The sequence below is a fragment of the Bison bison genome, unplaced genomic scaffold (genome assembly GCF_000754665.1).
Source record: "Bison bison bison isolate TAMUID 2011002044 unplaced genomic scaffold, Bison_UMD1.0 scf7180017864367, whole genome shotgun sequence".
Lineage (NCBI taxonomy): Eukaryota > Metazoa > Chordata > Mammalia > Artiodactyla > Bovidae > Bison > Bison bison.
In genome coordinates, this window is record NW_011494939.1 from 1,235,001 (window position 1) to 1,251,606 (window position 16,606).

The 16,606-nt window shown below is 41.5% G+C and overlaps 1 protein-coding gene across 1 annotated transcript in view; it reads left to right on the forward strand.

Moving 5' to 3' along the window:
* Positions 1-16,606, forward strand: part of USP13 (ubiquitin specific peptidase 13 (isopeptidase T-3)) — a 130,669-nt gene that overhangs the window by 37,499 nt on the left and 76,564 nt on the right. The window contains exons 4-6 of the mRNA XM_010855625.1: positions 3,717-3,838; positions 9,239-9,381; positions 12,702-12,886. Coding sequence (XP_010853927.1) covers positions 3,717-3,838; positions 9,239-9,381; positions 12,702-12,886 — 450 coding nt within the window. The remainder of the gene's footprint in view (positions 1-3,716; positions 3,839-9,238; positions 9,382-12,701; positions 12,887-16,606) is intronic.

The following is a 16,606-nucleotide window of genomic DNA, read 5'->3' on the forward strand; positions in this document are numbered from 1 at the left end:
CTGACTGAAACCTCGGGGGAGCTTACATTCCACCCTTTTTGCCTTTAACCTTGACATTCATGCTTGATGAGGAATAGGAATGGCACCCCACTCCAGTACTCTTGTCTGGAAAATCCCATGGACAGAGGAGCCTGGTGGGCTGCCGTCCATGGGGTTGCTAAGAGTCGGACACGACTGAGCGACTTCACTTTCACTTTTCACTTTCATGCACTGGAAAAGGAAATGGCAAGCCACTCCAGTGTTCTTGCCTGGAGAATCCCAGGGACGGGGGAGCCTCGTGGGCTGCTGTCTATGGGGTGCACAGAGTCAGACAGGACTGAAGCAACTTAGTAGCAGGTGGAAAACAGAGCAGCTGCAGAAAGTTCCTGGAATAGACCTGCTCAGGAAACTTATCTGTGCACATAATGACCAGAAGTTTCAAGGAAACTCCATTTTGTCCATTCTTTCTGAGTAGGTCATAGAGCAGGGTCTGGGCTCAAGGAGCTGCCCCCATACCATCATGGGAGGGTTCGCAGTTGGTCACATTTCCCAGCACTGATGCAGAAGGCTGCTCACTTCTAGCACACAGATTAACAAATTAATGTTAGTTAATTTGTTACAGTCTGGCTGAGAGAACCCTGAGCCTGGCTTCAGAGCCCTGGCTTGATTTAGAGATCCTTTCCTCTGCTGTGCCGCTTCGTAGTGACTTCTTGGAATGGCTGTGGTCCCAGCTACTTCTCAGGGATCTGAGCAGATCACTGAGGTAGAGTTCAAGAAGGGGTATTATAAAATAAAATTTGTTTTTTAACTTAGAGAAGAAGCCCATCCAGGAATTACCAGTTCATTGTCCCAGTAACTGTTTGGAAGAGGTTGGGGGTCCTTTTTCTGCTGTTCCCTAGCCCTTAGTTACCCTGTAGGTTCCTTAACTAGATATTTTGGGCTGGTGACACTCTAATTATAAAAATTTAGAAATTGTAGACATATTTAGAATCAAAGGGTCATGTATATTCAGGGGAAACTTTAACTTTGCCAGTTAGATTCAGAGTGTAGGTTACCTCTGCTGAATGTGGGCTTCCCTGGTGGCTCGGATGGTAAAGAATCTGCCTGCAATGCAGGAGACCAGAGTTTGATCACTGGGTCAGGAAGATCCCCTGGAGAAGGGACTGGCAAGCCACTCCAGTACAAAGCTCTGCTTTTTTGCATGACAGCAGTCTTGCTTTTTTAACAGACATCAGTTACCAATGTAAAAAAGCCCCAAACTGAAACAACACTTTGGATGTGCTAGCTTTGCTTTTGTCTTTAACATGCTGGTGCTGTTAACTTCCTAAAGTCTCCTTTCCAGACGTTTGTGGAGTGTGTGGTGTGTGCTGGGCATTGTGCCGGGACTAGTGATTTGAAGGTGGATAAGACTCACTCCCTGCGCTTAGAGCTTACCGTCTAGAAGCATCTGAAGTTTATATCTTCTCCACATTTGGATCACGTAGATGATCCCCCGTGATATCCTGGTCCTCCTGAAACTGACCACAGCACTGCTTTGGAGCTGTCCGCCAAAGGGAAGGGAGGGCGCTTGTGCTTCTGTTAGTTGTTAATAGTGTGGAGAAGAGAGGACAGTGATGGTGAGGGTGATGTGGGAGTGATGGCAGCTATTCTGTGGAGCCCCTCGCCCCTACCAGATCCCAACCAGGTCCTTAAACCTTATCTTCTTTGATTCTCTCAACAGTGGTACTGGGTAGCTAATATTGTCTGTCGTCTCCTCGTGAGGAAGATGAACTTGGAAAGAACTTTCCCAGGCTTATGTAGCTAGTCAATGTCAGGGTGGGATTTTTTTTTTTTTTTTTTGACTTAGTTTATCATTGTTTTTGGCCAGGTAAGATTTAAATTAGCATTATGAATTGTGTATGTTTTCTCTGGAAAAAAAAATTTAGATTATGTGTTATATGAGCTGAATCTATACACAAAACCAAAAGATTTATACTTTGGTTATTCAAAATTATTATGCACAATATGATAAAGAAGAATTTAAGAATAAAGTTCGTCCCCTTGTTCTTTTCTTTTTTTTGGCCTCACTGGCCAGGGATCGAACCTGTGCCCTCGGTAGTCAAAGTGTGGAGTCCTAACTCACTGAACTGCCATAGAATTCCCCATATTCATTGTTTTCATTTGTTCAGATTTCCTTCCAATTTTTGTCTATGAATATAACTAGTATAAAGTTGTCTTTTCAGTGAGGATGAACTTTATAATTTTAGCATTAACATGTTATAAAAATTTTCATGTTTCTACACAGTCTAAAAAATATCATTTAAGTAATATTCTAGTGGGTTAAACACCATTCTCATTGAACATTTAGGTTCTAAGTTTTAAAAATTAGATACTGGGACATTCTTATTTTTATAACATAGGATGTCTATCTTTGTTTGAATATTTTCTTTAAATAAAAGCCCTAGTTACTTCTTAACCTCTCAGACTCTTCTTTGACATTGTTTTTTGTGAAAACCACCTGTTATGGCTACCTAACAATGTTATTTGTTTATTTTGGCATTTCCGATCCTTATTATTTAGAACCTTTTATTAAAATGTGTACACTGTGTTCCAGCTGTTTCTCACTTTCCACTTAAAACTGCTCTCCCTTGGGAAATTTAAGAGCAGATTTGTACATAAAAAGGTTCCAGGTTGAGGCTTTTGAGGCATACAACAAGGTAGTAACAGAATCTAGATCCCTTGGTTCTCAGCTGGCTGCTTCATCTAGTAAAATAACTTTCTCCTGTTTACAGAGCCCGTATTTGCGTACCTGTTTGTGTGTGTGTGAGTGGAAGATGGCTTGAGAGCTCTTAGTCACTATAGTTCCAAATGTCTAAATATCCAAACACGATCTGGGTTTCTGCCATCCATGTGAATGCAAGGCTGAAATGTCCATGTAAATATTGTGACAGGACATTTCCTTGAGCCTTTGCCTAACCTTTCCCAGAGACTAGCCAAGCAAAGAGGTGATGACTTGATAGATACCAGGCCAGACTTCCTTACTGAAAATCCTCCATGACCTGAGGGCAACAGGACTGCTTAGATTATAGGGTCCCCCCTCTGGCTCAGTATCTTAATAACTCTTAGTGGGGAGGGGGAGGGTAGGAAAGAGGGACAGAGGGAGGGAAATTGAGATTTTATTTTAAAATAGGTCACCAGTAAATGGTAAGAATTATTATGTGCCAGGTCTCTTGTTTATAATTTATTTATTCTCCATATAAACTGTGTGAGATAAGTTTTATTATCTCCATTCTACAAATGAGGAAACTAAGGCTTAGGGAATTTGTGACTTGACCAAAGAAACATTAATTTTGGAGCCAGAGTTGAAGGTGGGCTTATCTGCTCTCAAATCCATGTACTTTCTTCTGTTGTGTTGGAGAAATATTCCGTCCTATTCTTGTGAAATCAGGAGCCAAGTACCCGACAAGTCATAATGACCAACCTCTTCCTTTTAACATCTGTAAGAACTGAACATCTAGTGCAAATGAATGCTTTAGGTATAAAGCTTTATGATGTGACTCAGTCTTCTTTGTCCATCTGTTGCTAGTAGATAAGCGTGTACAACTTAGGGAGGATGGAAAGGCCTCCTGGTCCTGGCTTGGGGCAGGTGAACGGCTGGATTGTCAGCCCTGTGAGCTTCTGGCTTTCCCAGTGAGTGCTGCCTTGGTGTGCTATGTTCTTTCTTCACTTCTTGTTCTTTGTTTTTGTTTTCTCCTCAGATCTAGATACTGATGACGATTTAAATAGCGACGATTATGAATATGAAGATGAAGCCAAACTTGTTATATTCCCAGACCACTATGAAATAGCCCTACCAAATATTGAGGAGTTACCAGCCCTGGTCAGTGAGTGTGCACGGCTGCTAGCTAGATGCGCGTGACTCTCTGTGTCAGGTGTGTGTGTGCGTGTGTCAGGTGTGTGTGCTGGGCGGTGGGGAAGGCAGGGTGAGTGAGAGAGGAAGAGGAGACTGAGCAGAAACAGGAGCAGATTGCTCCTCGTCTGCAAGAGGGCCCTGCAGGGTCCCTTGCAGTAACACTGGGCCACATGCCCTCTGCTGCTGCTGGCTGGCCTCCTCCACGTGGGCTGGCTTCTCGTCACCCGTGAATCACAGTCTTGTGCTTAGATTTTCAAACTGTGTCCCTGAGATGTGCAGGAGAGGGATTGCCTCCCCTTTAGAGGGACGCCTACAATTTTTCTCTCTTCTGCATGTTGGCCTTCCGTGTATAATTTTGTTTGGGAAACATAAAAGAGTTCCACTGAGAAACAATAGCAACACGAGTTTGAAAATAACCAAGTGTTTAGAAATCACAGGTGTGCAGGAGCTTTGTGGGAGTGTATTCTTTTAGGACAGAGCCTGCTTTCTAGGTTTTAGAATTGAGATTTCGTGGTGAGTGTTTGCCCCTTCCTTTCTTTTTTGTGAAGCACCTTTCATCTTCCTGGACAACTTAAAGCCGAGGGCGGGGTGGTGGTGGTGGTATGAGGAAGCCAGTTTCTGTTTTACTTTGCTTCCTGAATTCTGTGGGGCCCAGACTATTTTCCTACTCTCCCCTCATTTCCTGTATTGTCTCCACTGCCTCATCCTTTTTTGTGTTCTTTTCTCTTTCTTTTCCTCTTTTCTACTCTGTTGCATCCTGACTTCTCAGAGTCTGGCCACAGATAGCAGAGTTAGACATTCCAGCTCATTTTTTCCCTCCTCAAGGTTTGCTAAAACCAAGGCTAAATCTCTAGGTCCCCGATTCTTCCAAATGTTGTATGACTGTCTATAGCCTCCTCCCTGCTCACATGCCCCTGCCAAGGTGGCACATTTGTGCTTGGGGTTCCCATGGCATTAGGGGTGAGGTTTCCACCATTCAGCCAGTTTTTCCTCTGATCTACTTTATACCTAAACATAAAACCACAGAATTGAAAAATTTGTGTATTTAGCTGTTATAGCTCTTTCCTCTAATTATTTGATCTAGCATATCCTTTTTATTACAATAGTACCAAGTGCATGGCTTTTAGCAATGTATACAGAATTAAATTACCTCTACTTTCTGCAGTTTCCTGTATCTACTCATGGGGCATTTACCAAGGGCAAAATATATGGTGGACAAAATGGTCTTACCATTATCTGATATTATATACTAAAGCTTGTATCTGTATAAAACTAGGAGTTCTCACTGCTCTTGTTTAATATAACACTTGAGTCTGTTATCAAAAAAGAAGCAGCACATTGATGTCCTTGATTCATGACATTGAATGAATGTCATGAGGGATGATTTTTCTCTCACTCATGAAAAAAAAGTCTTAAAAAAAAAAAAAGTCTTCATGTGAGAAAAGTTAAGAGAGCCTTTAAGTACTTTTAATTATTCTCTATATGCAGAACATAATTCCAAGTGTGAATGCTTTTATAGAGAGGTGAAGTGTCACAGAAATCTGAGTCTAGCAATATATATTATAATTTCTAATAGAGTCTTTTAGAATTAAGAAGTGCTTTAGGAATTAAAAAGAGAGGGAGAGAATTGTTTGGAAGGTGAGGTAGGGAGATAGAAGGGGAAGCCTGGATTTATCTGATGGTAACTGGTTTTATCTATATAACAGATGCTCGTTACTATAATTTCTTTTCATGCTTTTGCTTCATTTTTGGTATTTGATAATTCTCTTTTTAAGTTTTTAAATACCCCAAATTATTGAACTTCAAGTTACCCAACCAGGGCTTCTGTCATCTCTTGCATTTCTCAGCACAAAAAAATTCAGTTTCAGATAGGTACTCTGTAGATTCTACCATAAAGCTGAACTACCTCTCAGTGATTCAGGGACCACAGAGAATGGCGTCTGGGACTCAGTAGGGATCTTAGCGCCTGAGATCTAATGCCTCATTTTATACGCAGGAGCTCAAGCAGTGGTGCGCTTGTAGTTGGTTAGCAACCAGCTCCCTGCGCTGTAGTGGTTGCCGATTTCAGTGGTGTAAATACTCCCAGCGTGGCTGATTTCAGGCTAACATGTCACCAATGCAGTGTTGGGAGGAGATGTGCAGTAGGACACCATCACCTATGGGTTCCACCGCTTACATAACGTGGATATAAGGGACTTCCAATGGATATAGATTAGATATTAAGGTAGAGTAACACAGCTAGGGAGTGAAGAGTTTTAAACATTTTTTGCCTTTAAAAAGTATATTTATTGGTGAGCCTATAGAATTTAATTTTTAATAACAGCTGTGCTTAACAATCTTCTTTGAGAATTTCTTAAAATTTAGCAATCAATTCTGTGAGCCAGTTTGAGCCAATTCCAGAACACCCGTGAACTTGAGATAATTCATAGTATAATATAGGATAATGGATCCTGACTTTCAATTGTGATCCATAAAAAGGGTCTCTAAGTGATTTTAGATGGTATTCTGAAAACACTAGGTCAATGTTTTATAGTGTCCCAGACGATTAAGGAAATTTTGTCAGGTGTCACCAGGAAGGAATCTCAAAGAAAAGAGAGACTATTACATCTGAATTGTTGTGCATTACAAATTAGAACACTTAAAGATCTAATGGGATGCAGAAGATTCAGAAGAGGACAGGGAAGGGATCAAGGTAATCAGTGAAATAGCAGGGAGATTATAACAGGCCAGAGTAAAAAGATGAGGATTTGTAGCCAGGAGTGCTAAGGCAGCATGGCCCAAACACATCGCATCAGGAAGGAGCTCATGGTGAACTCAACCTTGTTTTCTAGGGACATTACTGGAAGGGAGTGGAAGATGATTTTTGATAATTGAAAGGAAGTACTAATTATATAACACTGCTTGTGGGAGATAAATGGGAATATTTTTGGAAAACATTGAAGGAGGGGCAAGATAGGGAAAGGGGATTAAGAGGTATACACTACTAGGTATAAAATAAATAAGATAGAAGGATATAACGTACAGCACAGGGAATATAACCAGTTATTTTATAATAATTTTAAATAGAGTATATGTTACAAAATATCAATTACTATGTTGTATACCTGAAACTAATATAACATTGTAAATCAATTATGACAAAAAATTCTATCAAATAAACTGTCCCCCCCAAAAAGAAAATCAAGAGGTTTAAATATATTTATGAATGCCCAATTGCCTGATCTGTAATGGAGTGTAAGCTTTTTTTTTTGTAATAGAATGTAAGCTTTTTGAGGGCAGGAGCCTTTTCCTTCTCTTGACCGTGCACAGCCCAGTGGTGTCAATTAGCAGTGTTCAGTATATCCTCAGAGAGTTTTAAAAGCTGGAGAAGGATGGGCTGTAATGTTCACAGCAGATCACTGCCTGCTGGGCAGCGAAGAGGGAGCAAGAATGGGAGAAAAAAGACCTTAAGGCGGCTGTTGTGTGGCTGGAATGACGGTTGGGACTAAGAGGGTGTGACCGAAATTAAGAAGAGGTAGATTGCAAATAGATTTTGGATGAAGGGCTGATAGGAATTGCTCATGGCCTGGGTGGGTGTGGGATGGCACCTGAGGCCTCTATTATCTCTTTTTTTTCCTTGTAGTTGTTTATTTTATATTTTTATTGGAGTATAGTTACTTTATAATATGTTAGTTTCTGCTGTACAATGAAGTGAATCAGTTGTGTGTGTGTGTGTGTGTGTATCTATCTCCACTCTTTAGATTTATTTCCCATTTGGTGGTGATGGTGGTTTAATCACTAAGTTGGGTCCAACTCTTTGTGACCCCATAGACTGTAGCCTACCAGGTTCCTCTGTCCGTAGGATTTCCCAGGCAAGAATACTGAAGTGGGTGGCCATTCCCTTCTCCAGGGCATCTTCCTGACCCAGGGATCAAACCCTGGTATCCTACACTGCAGGCGGATTCTTAACCAAGTGAGCCAGCAGGGAACCATACAGTATGTCTCTTAATCTGTTCTGGGGTCAGTTGGTGGTGCTACCCAGAGGAAAACATTCTTTATGAAGTTCAGCTAATTGTGCAGGATAGTGATGTAGAATATACATTTTTGTTAAAAATATTTAAAAACAATTCAATGGCTTTTATTATATTCAGAATTGGGCATCCATCATGACTATCTCATTTTAGAATATTTTTATTACCCCACAGCCATCACCTACCCCTCTGCCTCTTATCCCCCTAGCCTCTGGCTATCACTAATCTGCTTTCTGTCTTTATGGATTTGCCTATTTTGTCCATTCCATATAAAAGGAATCATGGTTCTTTGTGGCTGGCTTCTTTTAACTTAGCATACATTTTCAAGGTCCATCTAGGTTGTAGCATGTATTGGTACTTCATTCCTTTTTATTGCTGATAACAGTTCTTATATCAAAATACAAAATTTTATCCATTTATCATTAATGGACATTTGGGTTGCTTCTACTTTTGGATGTTATAAATAATGCTTCTGTGAACATTTGTTGATAAGTTTTTGTGTAGACCTATATTTTTATTTATTAATACCTTGGGTGTATACCTCGGGATGCAATTGCAGGGTCATACGGTAGTTCTGTTTAAACATTTGAGGACCTGCCAAATTATTTTCCAAAGTGGCTGTACCATTTTACATTCTCATCAGAACATGTTTTTCAAGAGAGCTAGAAATATCTTACAGCATTAAGCAAATAGTGAATAGTTGTGAGAGGCCTGTGTCCAGGATCAGTGGGGTTTGGGAGAAAGGAGAGAATCTGCCCTCCCTGGTGGTTAGTTGGTGCCAAGCTGGACATCACAGATTTGCTCCTAATGGTTGGTCTGGCACAGAACATCTAGGCATGTCCCCATCCAAGGTCACATTTGCACCAGATTAGGAAATGGAGCCATGCTGCTTGCATTCCATTCAGTGCCCTTGACCACATGTCATTGTATGATGAGTGAAGGATATTGGATATCTTGGTGTAAATTTGTTAGGAGTAAAACATACCATTTGGGTAAATCCTAGGTATTCCTGTTGCTAATTTCACCCTTGTAAATTGTTCACCTTATACTTTTCACTCCACTTGCTAAGAGACAGAAATTGTTAAATCTGACTTTTATGCTTGGATTTACAAACTGGATTTAGTTCTTTGGTATCTTGTGTCATTGTTAATACTGCAAATTCCAGGCCAGGACAAAACCTAGCTAGACCCAGGGGGAAAGTGCTAGAGTCAGGAAACTAGCATCTTGCTCTTATGGTAACTAAGCTGTTTGAATTTTCTTGACTTAAGTTGTATTTATTAATAAACTTTAAGATTCATTTTACAAAAGTTGCTGTTCTCAAACTGTTTTATGTATTATATCTGCATTTATCTTATAGGTAACCATTGCTTGTGATGCAGTTCTCAGCTCAAAATCTCCATACAGAAAGCAGGACCCAGATACATGGGAGAATGAATTGCCAGTGTCGAAATATGCCAATAATCTTACCCAGTTGGACAATGGAGTCAGAATTCCTCCAAGGTGAGAGTCAGCAAAATGGAACTTTACCCGCCTAAAACTGGCCAAAGGATTATTTATTTTTCTACCTCTCCACTGAATTAGCAGTTATATATGTTATTATCAGTTGCCTTTTATAAAAATAAGCTCAAAAATTCTCTCTGGAATTATCTATATCTTTGTAGTAGATGCTGACCGTGGCCAGTCCCCACCCCGGAGCCCAGCCCATCCCCACCCTAAGGCATATGATTGCAGACACCTGCAGCTCTTTCTTAGGGGCTTTCTCTATCTGCCAGAGCCAGGTTGGCTGGTGCATGGGACAGTCAGAAACGCTGCGGAGTCATGCTCCCTCCTGTCCTGAAACGGCCCCCAACCAGGGGCTGTGGAGTGGAAGGATGAATACCTAGACCCCCACCCTCAAGTAGGATAACCATCTCCTTGAGTTCCGCAGCTGGTTTGAGCCCCACTGGCCCAGGGGGTCATCTGCTTGTTGACAGTCTCCAGCCTGGCTGCCTACCCTTTCAGTCTGTCTTCCCTCAACTCCCTTAGAGTGCTTCCTGGGATCACCTCCCTGACAAGCCATTTGCATTCAGATCTTTGTCTACCTCTAGGGGGACCCAGCTACAAAGACTTACAACAGTCTTTGGTTATCACCTTTTGGCTGGAATGCTCTTTAGGTTTCATTGGCACCTCCTGTAATCAGAGGCAGGTGTCTTTCCAGAGGCAGGAGCTAGAGGGAAAGAGCAGGTGGATTCAGAATGTGTCCTATCTGTGTGGACCCTGGCTGTGCTGCCCTCTGCTCTGTGTGGTCTTAGGGAAGGCTCTGTACCCTCTGTTGTTCTCTTTGTTAGTGGGGATGGTAATAATGCTGAAGAGTGTTTATTAGAATTGCATGGTAAGACTTCTGAAAAGCCCTTGCCCCATACCTGGCATTTAACCTTCATTTAAGTTGTTAATGCAAAGAAAGAGGAAAACAATAGAAAGGGAAAGACTACAGATCTCTTCAAGAGATTTGGAGAGATCCAGGGAACATTTCATGCAAGGATGGACACGATAAAGGACAGAAACAGTAAGGACCTAACAGAAGCAGAAGAGATTAAGAAGAGATGGCAAGAATACACAGAAGAAGTATACAAAAAAGGTCTTAATGACTCGAATCATCACAATGATGTGGTCACTCACCTGGAGCCAGACATCCTGGAGTCTGAAGTCAAGTGGGCCTTAGGAAGCATTACTAGGAATGAAACCTAGTGGAGGTGACAGAATTTCAGCTCAGCTATTTCAGATCCTAAGAGATGATGCTGTTAAAGTGCTGCACTCAATATGTCAGCAAATTTGGAAAACTCAGCAATGGCCACAGGACTGGAAAAAGTCAGTTTTCATTCCAATCCCAAAGAAGGGCAATGCCAAAGTACATTCAAACTACTGTACAATTGTGCTCATCTCACATGCTAGCAAGGTTATCCTCAAAAATCCTTCAAGCTAGGCTTCAGTAGTACGTGAACCAAGAACTTCCAGATGTACAAGCTGGGTTTTGAAGAGACAGAGTAACCAGAGATCAAATTGCCAACATCTGTTGGATCATAGAAAAAAGAAAGAGAATTCCAGAAAAACATCTGCTTCATTGACTTTGCGAAAGCCTTTGACCTTGTGGATCACAACGAACTGTGGAAAATTCTTAAAGAGTTTTTATCTAGGAATAGAGTTCCTATCTAGGAATACCAGACCACCTTACCTGCCTCCTGAGAAATCTGTATGCAGGTCACAAAGCAACAGTTAGAACTGGACATGGAACAGTTGACTGGTTCCAAATTGGGAAAGGAGTACATCAAGGAGTATATTGTCATCCTACTTATTTAACTTGTATGCAGAGTACATCGTGCAAAATGCCAGACTGGATGAAGCACAAGCTGGAATCAAGATTGCTGGGAGAAATATCAATAACCTCGGATATGCAGATGACACCACCCTTATGGCAGAAAGTGAAGAGGAACTTAGCCTCTTGAAGAGGGTGAAAGAGGAGGGTGAAAAAGCTGGCTTGAAACAACATTAGACAAACTAAGATCATAGCATCCGGTCCCATTCAGTTCAGTTCAGTTCAGTAGCTCAGTCGTGTCCGACTCTTTGCGACCCCATGAATCGCAGCACGCCAGGCCTCCCTGTCCGTCACCAACTCCCGGAGTTCACTCAGACTCACGTCCATTGAGTCAGTGATGCCATCTAGCCATCTCATCCTCTGTCGTCCCCTTCTCCTCCTGCCCCCAATCCGTCCCAGCATCAGAGTCTTTTCCAATGAGCCAACTCTTTGCCATTACTTCATGACAAATAGAAGGGGAAAAAGTGGAAACAGTGACATTTTCTTTTCTTGGGCTCCAAAATCTGTGGATGGTGACTGCAGCCATGGAATTAAAAGACACTTGATCCTTGGAAGAAAAGTTATGACAAGCCTACACAGCATATTAAAAAGTAAAGACATCATTTTGCCAACAAATGTCCATATAGTCAAAGCTATAATTGTGTACAGATGTGAGACTTGGGATCATAAAGAAGGCTGAGTGCCAAAGAATTGATGCTTTCGACCTGTGGTGCTGGAGAAGATTCTTCAGTTCTTTGGACTGCAAGACGACCAACGCTCCTCAAGGAAATTAACCCTGAGTATTCATTGGAAGGACTGATGCTGAAGCTCCAATCTTTGGCCACCTAATGCAAAGAGCTGACTCATTGGAAAAGACCCTGATGCTGGGATTGAAGGCAAAAGGAGAACAGGGGCACAGAGGATGAGATGGTTAGATAACATCACCAACTCAATGAACATGAACTTGAGCAAACTCTGGGAGATAGTGGTGGACAAAGGAGCCTGGCCTGCTACACCCATGAGGTCACAAAGCGTTGGACACGACCTAGAGACTGAATAATAACAACAACAATGAAGTGGATTCCTTTCTACTTAGATTGTCAGTGTAGTAGTGTTTTGTTTAAACTAGTAGTGAAGCATTACTACTAGTGGTTGATGCTTTAGAACCTCAGCTGTTTATACACATGGGATCTTTCATAATTTACACTCACTCAGGCTTTACTGTCTCTCATGTAAGGAATTTTAAGGAAATGGCCTCTTTTCCTACCCTCAGGTTCTGTGTCAGTTTTCTAAGGTAGAAGAGCTCTCTTGGAGGACCTGGCCCCGTGTGAGTGCTCCTTCTGCTCTGGAATGGGTCTCTGCTATTCCACTGACCATCTCCTGCGACCCTGCTCCCCCCCAACCTGAGACACCCCTTTTTCTTAGATGTTGGTTTTCTCATCATGCCTTGTGCTGTGGCTGTGCTAACTGTCCTCTGATGACTTCACAGTGGTTGGAAGTGTGCCAGGTGCGACCTTCGGGAGAACCTCTGGTTGAACCTGACCGATGGCTCCGTGCTGTGTGGGAAGTGGTTCTTTGACAGCTCTGGGGGCAACGGGCATGCGTTGGAGCATTACAGAGACACAGGCTACCCTCTCGCTGTGAAACTGGGGACCATCACTCCGGATGGGGCCGGGGAGGGTGCCTTTACCAACTCAGGCACCTGCAGTGGCTCCCTCTTGGTTTAACCAGTGCATTCATCTCTGGGATTGGAGGCCATAAGCTCGGGACTAAGACAGCCCAGGCGTGAATCCTGATTCTACCTCTTATTAGCTGTGAGATCTTGGGTCAGCCTCCGGTTCCTCATCTTGAGGATAATCATGGTATTTCCCTCATAGATTTGTCAAGGTGCATAATCATTTAGCCCGGTGCCCACAGTAGAGTCTTGGTAAAAGTTTTTTGCTTTTGTATCTTTCTGTATGTTCCTTGGCTAATGGCTCAGCGGGAAAGAATCCACCTGCCAGTGCAGGAGACGCAGGTTCGATTGCTGGGTCAGGAAGATCCCCTGGAGAAGGAAATGGCAACCCACTCCAGTATTCTTGCCTGGGAAATCCCACAGACAGAAGAGTCTGGTGGGCTCCACTCTACAGGGTCACAAAAGAGTTGGACACGACTGAGCGACCAAAAAACAAAGAGGACAGAAGGAGGAATCAGGACTTGTGAAGTAAATGTGCATAATCAAACTCACCATTGGAATAGTAGGGGTTTGAAAGCCTAGAGTCCATTAGGGGGATTAGTGTCATTATGGAGTAGATGGTTGTTCAAGATACGGGGTGTTCAGACCCCTTGACATCAGTGGGCAGTGATTGCGTCCAGTGCAGCAGAGGGTTAGAACTGGTTCCTACTGATCCTTTGTGTGTTCTCACACTGCGTTAGCTTTTAGCCATGTTTGTACAGTTAATTCCTTCCACCATTGGGTGAGGGAACAGAGAACTTATATCAGGACTGATAATGAGAAAATTAAATACAGAGCTGTGGTCATAAGAACCCATCATCTCAGGTCACTGACAGCATTTATGAAGCACCGACCTGGACCCATACTCAGGTCAGTCTTCTCCATCTGTCCAGGTGTTAAGTCTCTTTCTTCTCTGCTTTAAGGTAAGATGATTTTTTTTAGGACAAATATAGACATTTGTCTTTTCTTCTCTGTTATCTTTCTGTGACTGAATTTTGTTTGTTGATGTTGTTTTTAGTTGTGTCTCTTTGCCACCCCATGGACTGTAGTCTGCCAGTTGGATTTGGGGTGACATGGCTCTGTTGAATGGTATACGTGGTAATCATCACAGTCCTTGTAGGGGCTCCAGAGAGAAGGGATCATAACATAGGTATTCTATTGGGTACAACTGTAAGGGGAGGATAATTCAGATGTTTCTACTTTTAGTGCTATTTTAAAGATGCAGGACCTTTTTGAAAAATTGAAGTATAGTTGATTTACAGTGTTCGTTTCGGGTATACAGCAAAGTGATTCGTTTTTTTTCAGATTCTTTTCTATTATAGGTTATTATAATACATTGAATATAGTTTCCTGCGCTATACAGTGGTCCTTATTGCTGATCTATTTTATATATAGTAGATTGTATCTGTTAATCCCAAACTTGTATCTGTTAACCAAAGCAAACTTTGGTAACCATAAATTTGTTTTCTGTGTCTGTGAGTCTGTTTCTGTTTGGAAATAAGTTCGTTTGTATCATCTTTTTAGATCCCATACACAATGATGGGTGATATTTCTCTTTCTCTTTCTGGCCTACTTTACTTGGTATGGTAATCTAGGTCCATCCATGTCGCTGCAGATGGCAGTATTTCATTCTGTTTATGGTGAAGTTATATTATGTAGTGCTTTGAGATTAGTTATTAGAAGTCCAGCTCTCAGAACATCCTATTCAAGACTCAATTATTTATGTATGGGACTTTGTTCTAAAATTTCAGTTGAGCTCTGTCTTATTCATCTTTGAGTTCCATACAAAAATCTTATACTAGGCATGGATACTTTGGTTAAATGAACCAACTAGTCTATAAGTATTTAAATAATTGTATTCTATTTAAATATATGCTAATAATAAAGGCAACAAAGGTCCGTCTAGTCAAGGCTATGGTTTCTCCTGTGGTCATGTATGGATGTGAGAGTTGGACTCTGAAGGAGGCTGAGTGCCGAAGAATTGATGCTTTTGAACTGTGGTGTTGGAGAAGACTCTTGAGAGTCCCTTGGACTGCAAGGAGATCCAACCAGTCCATTCTGAAGGAGATCAGCCCTGGGATTTCTTTGGAAGGAATGATGCTAAAGCTGAAACTCCAGTACTTTGGCCACCTCATGCGAAGAGTTGACTCATTGGAAAAGACTCTGATGCTGGGAGGGGTTGGGGGCGGGAGAAGAAGGGGACGACAGAGGATGAGATGGCTGTATGGCATCACTGACTCGATGGACATCTGAGTGAATCTGAGTGAACTCCGGGAGTTGGTGATGGACAGGGAGACCTGGCGTGCTGCTCTTCATGGGGTAGCAGAGTCGGACATGACTGAGCGACTGAACTGAACTGAATAAAGGCAAGGATTAATTCTGTTCTCTAAGAATCTTTTCCAGGAGCTTTTTTTTTTTTTTTTTTAAGCATGAAACTTATTTTCAAACTGTGATTTAGAGTTCATCTAATTCCTTTAACCTCAGACAGGAAAGTTTTATATTAGCCGTTTGATAATATGGGAAGCAGATATTCAGTGTAACATATTTAGAAAGCAGAGAAAAATTTAGAGAAATAAAAAAACATGGAGTTTTAAAAATAAAAATCGGGAGTAATACCACTCCCTGGACAAACTGCTCTGCTTCTAATAATTTGAGTGTATCCTTTCAGTCTTTTTTCTTTTTTAAAGCCTTGATCAGTTCTCATACAAATACACATACATAGCCTGCATTTTTACAAAAATTGAATCACACTGTGTAAAGTTTTATTCCCTATTTTCTCTATTTAACATTATATTTTCTATGTCATTAAACATTCTTCAGTATCCCCTGTTAGTTCCACAAATCATTTCACTATTCCCCTGTTCCGTTTAGTTCAGTAGCTCAGTTGTGTCTGGCTCTTTGCGACCCCATGGACCGCAGCACACCAGGCTTCCCTGTCCATCACCAAGCTTGCTCAAATTCATGTCCATTGAGTTAGTGATGTCATCCAACCATCTCATCCTCTGTTATCCCCTTCTCCTTCTGCCTTCAATCTTGCCCAGCATCAGGGTCTTTTCCAATGAGTCATCAGATGGCCAAAGTATTGGAGTTTCAGCTTCAGCATCAGTCCTTCCAATGAATGTTCAGGACTGATTTCCTTTAGATTGACTGGTTTGATTTCCTTGCAGTCCAAGGGACTCTCAAGAGTCTTCTCCAACACCACAGTTCAAAAGCATCAATTATTCTTGTTTCCCTGTAAGATGTTACCGTTTTGCTTTTCTGATGAGCATCTTTGTATATATGCAAGTCTTTGGGTGTTTGTCTAATGATTTTTTCTTTAAGGACACGTTCCTGTGAACAAAGGGTTGAACCTTTAAATTTAATTTTCAGTTGCCGAGTTTCTCTTTTAAATAACTGTAGTAATTCATACGCCCTCCTGAAATGTATGAGAATACCTATTCCAACAAATCTTTGACAACTTTTCATATTCAGAATATTTAAAAACCTTGGCTAATCTGTTATCTTGTTTTAACTTGCTTTATAGTGAGGCTGAACTTTTTCATAGTATTCTTGGCTATTTGTAGTTCTTTTTCTGAGTTTCTTAGGGCGATTTTCTAGTAGGTGTGGGTGTTTTCCTTACTGGCTTTTAAAAACTTCTTAACCATTAAGAATATTAACCCATTATCTGCCATTATTAAGTT